The 6728-nt window shown below is 39.0% G+C and overlaps 1 protein-coding gene across 1 annotated transcript in view; it reads left to right on the top strand.

The window, feature by feature from the left end:
• galnt2 (UDP-N-acetyl-alpha-D-galactosamine:polypeptide N-acetylgalactosaminyltransferase 2) overlaps positions 1-6728 on the top strand; it is a 52916-nt gene that overhangs the window by 23201 nt on the left and 22987 nt on the right. Inside the window, exon 2 of the mRNA XM_035651836.1 lies at positions 5396-5474. Within this exon, the coding sequence (XP_035507729.1) occupies positions 5396-5474 (79 nt within the window). The remainder of the gene's footprint in view (positions 1-5395; positions 5475-6728) is intronic.

The raw sequence follows: 6728 nt of genomic DNA on the forward strand, positions 1-6728 counted from the left end.
CACACACACACACACTTGGTGTCTGATCTTTTTGGGGGCTTAAAGTCCATCCCATTACCATAGAAGCAGGTGTGAGAGCTCTGTTGTGCCCTGCATACATCCTTCAGTTGGCAGAGAAAAAAAATTTATTAGGATAATTGCTCCTAAAAATACTTACCATTTACCACAATGTCACCATGAATATATATATATATGAACAAATATACATGAATTCTGTCAATTGTGGCTTTTCGGTTTATGTCAATTCTTGGAAAAACTTGACCTTGTGTTTTTAGCCTTTAACTGAAAGGAATTTAAATATCTGTTAGACCTTGCATGACCATGAAATCACAACGTGAAGAGCTGGAGATGCATTCAGCTCTAAAATAGAAGATAAAAATTGCTGTCTTTTACGTGTGCAACAGGCAGATTTAGACTCCAATTCAAATTCTTCTCTTTTGACATCCGACTGAAATTTGAATATTAAAATTCAACAGCCTGTGTTCAGTTAGTTGACTTCAGGTTCTTTGACAGGCAGCACGTACTTTGTCACACTGAGATTGTTGCTCATCGGCCCTTTTGGTTTCCTGTTACATCGTGTTGCAGCATGACAGACATTTTCCTTACCTTCTTTTCTTAATGAATATGAAGTCTTTAACACACTGTGTGCAGTAAGATGCTTGATGCTACCCTACATAAACCAACAACAAAGCACAGAGATAAACACACAGCGCAGGGACTCGAACACCCACGAGAGCTGTTAGGTGGCTCAAACCAGGAAAACAAACCAACTACCACAGGAGAAGAATCCTGAAAAGGCAGATTAAACAAACAATACAAAATGCAGCTATAGCTCACACAGATATTTTAAGCCAACCCTTGCATGCCTTTTATAATGACAAAGGGCTATATAACCAGAGTATCTTTAAATTTAATTCAACGTTATCTTCTCTCAGAGGAGCATTTGTGAGATTTTCTTCATCTCTTCTCTCACTGACCGAAGAGTTGGACAGAAACTGGTTTTACACCACGGTGACAGACACAAATCAAATGTCTGCGTCTGAATGAGCTCTGTGTGTGTGTGTGGTGTGTGTGTGTGTGTGTGTGTGTGTTGTTGGAAATTCAGTGAGTGTATGTCTTTTTGGCTTTATGTGTCATGACCATCTGTGAGATGGGAGACCAAGAAAAAATGCTGCCAGTGTGACACAGCAGAAGAGAGAAAGATGAAGTGATTGGCATAAAGATGTGGAAGACAGAAAGATGGAGGGAAGAGCTTAAGAGGGAGAAAGCAGAAGAGAGGGAGAAAAAATACCCAGAGCCCAGAAAGAGAAATCTTTTTGCTTAAAAAAAATAAAAAGCTGAAAATTGTCACATTTGAAAAGCTGGAACCAAATCAATTTCTTCCATTAATCTATTAATGGACTATAAATTTCTCTCTCTCTCACTCACTCACAAAAAATCCCAAAATGTCAAACATGTTTAAGATCACTGACCTGCTGACGGGTCAGTTATTACACTGTTTCTAATATCTGAGCTGTAGCCGCTACACTTCAGTGTGTGTGTGGTTTCTATTTGTGTGTATGCACAGTTTTAATCAATCGTGTTTTTTTGTTTAGAGGAGAGGTAGATACAGGCTGAGGCCATTTTCACTAAGAGGTTTTCAAAGCTGTTCATGTGATGTGAGTTATAAAAATAGCTCTCCAACATCTGCTCTGTACTTACTCTTTTAAATCATGTTTCAATCAGCAATAAGTCATATTTATAGCAATCATTTGTTGATAAATCGTGCATACTGGTCCTTAAAGCACGACATTGTTCTCATCATCGCCTAATGCCTTCTGTCTTGATGCGATCTGTGATGGACTGCAATTCCCATGAATCACAGGGTGTTTTTCAGGCTGCACAGATGCAGCTGGAGCACTGCACTTTCTCTCCCATTACGTTTCTCCAATTCGCCCTCTGTGTTTCCTTTTTTTATGATGTGAAGTTTTCTATTTCTTGTTTCTGTGTCTGCCTTCCCCTCATTTGCCCATCCGTCCCCTTCTCCTAACCTGTCTGTTGGTTCAAAGAACTGTAAAATGATACATTTCTGCAGTTAAAACAAGTAAAAGTGGAGCGTACAACTGCAGTCATAAAACAAATATTTGGCGTTTACAAGCATAGCAGGAAGAATTACTCGCTGATTTTGTTTGCAGCATTAACTCTTCATGAGTGTGTTGAGCTTGTAGAAGCATACAAAGGCATGGGACTTGAAACAGAGTTTAATTTTTAATAGAATATGAACATTTTCAACATATTAAATCTGTCGAGAAAGAAAGTAGTACATTTCCTAAAGGATGCAGGGCATCTCTTTTATTTTGGTCTCTCAACACAGCAGCAAACTATATTCAACAGGCTGACAGCAATATTTGTCTTGTAGGTTTTCATAAGCTGCTTGTTCAGCCAGCTGTCTGTCGTTTAAATGGTCTTCTTATAAACTGATTGTTAATTGAGAACAGCTGCTCAAACTATTGTACTTATCAAAAGCCTTTTGGTTGCCTTTCAGCAGGTTGTAGTAAATTTGAGTTGTTGAGCTAAATACTAATAATTTAGATGGAATGAGATTATATTAAAGCTTTACTATTAGCTTAGACTTAAATGATGAATTCAGGTGCTCATTATTATCTGATGTGCTTCAAATAGACCTTAGACACAGAGGATTTATCAAACAAATACTTGCTAATATAGGCTTTTATTGTGAAGGACATTTTGACATATAGTAAAAGCACAGGTGTAAATGATGAATTTAACAATGGCTGAATTCCATTTAGCTGCTTCAGTTTTCAGTGTGCACGCTCATGTTTTTCTGGAACACTGTTAATCTAATTAGTAACACATTGTCCTGCTATGACATGATGACTCTCTGGCATAACTTACTGGCTAACTAACTTAGTTACACCTGTGCTTTACGGCTATGACCCACTTGCTATGACAATGGTCACACGTGTGTTAATAGATGTCGGTGACTATTGTCTGCCGAGATGAACGCACACAGGCAAACCGCACACACTTTGCTATTGGTTGATGGAGGCTGCCACTTTATCGGTCAGAATTCACCAAAGTGGAGATCTCTGTACAAAGTGAAGAAGCACATTTGCGCACGTGAGACCGTAACCTTAAAAATTGCAGAAAGATCTGTAGGATGTGATGGGAATTTTGTTCCACAGAGAGACTGGATCATATATTTAACACAGCTTTTGGCCTCATTGAAAAGTCAGATGATGAAACCATGAATTTTTAGGGCTTCCCAGTCATGACTGTCTTCTATCAAGGCTGCAGGCATCATCTATAAAGTGCTTATGGAAGTGGTGCTGTGTGTGTGCAGTATTAAGGTACAGATCCCCTGACCATTCTCAATGTCTTTGTGCACTTTCCCAGTTCTACTTTGCATATTTGTTGCTGCACATGAACACAGATGCTTTCAGGAGGTCTTTTCTCATGAGACTCAGAGTTTGTATCTATATGTAACTGAGGCCCTGAAGTGTGAAGCAGCCAGGCATGTACAGCTTGATGTGACTCAGAAGTGACCAGGGGACATGGCGAACATGATCAACTTTATCTGAGAGACAGAAATACACACCGTGGCTGACTTCATTAATGTCTGTCAGTGCTTAAAGGTCTTGTAATCGGTGATATTATACTTGCTGCAGCCTACAAAATTTGGCAAAATCCCACCACAAATGTGAGTATACTTGATGCATTACTGACACTCAAAAGCAGTGAAAACACATGGAAATTGAAGAAGTGAAGAGGCTCCTCTGGTTAATAATCTACTTGATCAGCCGTAAAAAGGTGAAAGATTCTGTACCCAGCTCAAAATGCAGAGCCGTGAAACATTTTAGCTTGAAGAGTTGATTGTAAAACGTCAGACAAAACAGCCCAAAGAAGCAAAAGTCTGACGCCAATTTGGAGCTTTATTTTACCTGAAAATGTGTCCCATTTTCCCTAAGAACCTGTCAAACTGTATTTCTGCAGCGAGCATACTGCCAGCTTTGGTTTTCATCCTACACTGAGCATTACCATCTGACTGCGCACACACACAGCTGTCGTGAACACTTACAGAAATTGATTTTATGTAGGATTTTTTTATAGTAGTTGTTGTGGGTGCTCGATGGTCTAATCTCTTTTTCAGTCACTGAAAAATGGGCATAGTTTTAGAACAGATTGACGCACTGTCCACATCAGATGAATGGAAAGGCTGGCACAGAGTGAAAGGGTGGGTGAGAGTCATAGAAAACAACAGCAGTTATTATGCTACTAGAAATGCGAAGGCCTAAAAAGCGTAAAAATCCCTTTATTTTTATTTATTTATTTTTTTTTTTTTACTCTTTCCCAGTTCACTCAGGGGTAGAAATAAACTATTGAACACTGTTTGTGGTGGTCTCTTTTGTCACACTGTCATTGGTTGTCTGGAGGCAGTAATGAAAACAGATCAATAAAGCATTTTGGAGCGGCTGAAGGTGAGCGGGAGCTACACAGCAAATAAGACAGTTGGACAATAGTTTTCTAAAAGTCAAGGGCAAAGGTCTGGACAGGGAATGAATGGTGTTAATTGCAGTGCCTGCCAGTGTATTGATCCAGTGGGTTTTAATGGTAACACAGATGGACACAAGGAGGGATGGCTCGGCCATCTGAGGGCATTGATATGGCTGTGGTCGCAATGCACTGATTAAGTTGGTTATTGATTACTGAATGCTATGAAACTTGTATGACTCGATTGATTCACTGAGTACTTTGCTCAGAAGACAGCTTTGACCATGGGCCAGTAGAAAATGACGCTGGCTGGATATCCTGTTGTCTAAATGGACTTAACCTGAGTGGCTCAACCTCAAATCTTTTTAATTAGCTGCTGAGGCAGACTCTAGTTTAAAAATAACAGTTGTAAAACACTATTATTATGAACAACTCATCAGTTTATGGATTTACTGAAGGAAGTGCTCAAACGTAGGAGCAGGCAGAACTGTATTTGTCGTGTGTGAGTCATGCATCTAATGCTTTGTGAGCTCGCACATTGTCTTTACTTTCATTTTATATATTATAAGGAGGTCATCATCAATATTGATTATCACAAAAAGAAACAAGCTTCTATAATGTTTTTTTTTCAAATTACAAAAAAAAGGGTCAAAAGAGTTCAAGTCAAGTGAAACATGTATATTAACATTAAGTTAATGACAAAAGATTAGTTGATTTCACATCTCCACAGTATTGTACATTTTACAGCCGAAATGCTCTAATTAATATCTTTAAAGAATAACCAATTCCTCTGTTTTGAATAAGACGTCTCTCAGCTGCACTCCTGTTTACTTTGAGATTAAATTGTGTGTATTGATACAAATGCGTGTGTGTGTGTCTAACTGTTTGTTTGTGTTTGCTTCAGGATGATTGGGCCTCCAATGATTCGGAGAAACCTCACGTCTCTGACGACAAGCCTCACAACCTGGAGACTCTGCCACCAGGTAGGAGACTTCACTACCCATCATGCACTACAACCACACTGTGCCTACATTACGTGACTATATGATGACATTAATGCCGGGAATAGATAAGAAGCTATTATTACTACTATTACTTTTATTTGAGTGCTTAAAGGGAAGGAAACTTTGACCAATATTTGACCAGGATCTCCTGCAGGATCTGGGTCAGTTCAGTAGCTCATTGTTAGTGGTTAACAATTAATTAATCCAAATATTATTTATCATTATATCGAAATCACAGTATGAACAAGTGCAATATCCAAACTGCAAAAGCAACATTTTGCTGAAGCTACTATAGGTAATATAATGAAGTACTGTACAACTGCAGCGATCAACCCCAACGAATGTCACATCACCATTATTTTAATATTTTTTTTAAGTAAAAATTATCATTCCTACTAATCATGAATCATACGGCAATCACAATATATGTAAAAAAAACAAAACAAAAAAAAAAAACAATTTAAACCATATTGTGCGGTCCCAGTTGTAATTGTACTAAAGGAAAAGGTTGGACAGATAAATCCCAGCTGTAAAGCATGTGCATGGCAGACACTACACCACAGTCGTGTCCAGAAAGTATTCCACATGTTCCCACAACCAAAACCATTTCCCTTTAGAAGTGTGGTAACACGGTGGCATACTTTTAGAGTTTTATTACCAGCAGAACATGAACATCGCCAGTCTCCTTAACCTCTTAACCTTAGCATGTTTGAATAACCACAGAGAAAAAGAAGAGAATTTAATACAGCAACCGATGTGATACAATCTTCAAATGCTGGAGCTGCAAATTTATCCAAAATAATTCACAGATCCATTTTAATCTCGCCGCAAAACCCAGCTATGCGTCTCCACCCAGGCTTTGAGAAACATTGTTTCAGAGTCCAGCAGTGTAGAGCAGAGCAGAAAAGTCGCAGCAGAAGGAGTATGTGAGCAGCGATTTCTCATTCAGCTCTCATCCTCAGCCTGACTTAAAGCAGCCGCCCCTCCTTCACAAGCCCGTGACCTGCAAAAGCTGAACACACACTCTCTTATCTGATCCAGCAGTGGAAATGGAATCCAATTTGAATGTTGAAGTGGGGGCATTTCAACTTCAGGGTGACTTTACACGATTATAGCGATGGAGGCATATCGCAATATCACAAACACACACACACACAAACACACACACACACACACACACACACACACACAAACACACACAAGAAGGAGGAAAGAGGAAAGCTTTTTCTCATC

This window comes from Morone saxatilis, unplaced genomic scaffold, assembly GCF_004916995.1.
Source record: "Morone saxatilis isolate NCDOM2014 unplaced genomic scaffold, NCSU_SB_2.0 Contig11, whole genome shotgun sequence".
Lineage (NCBI taxonomy): Eukaryota > Metazoa > Chordata > Actinopteri > Moronidae > Morone > Morone saxatilis.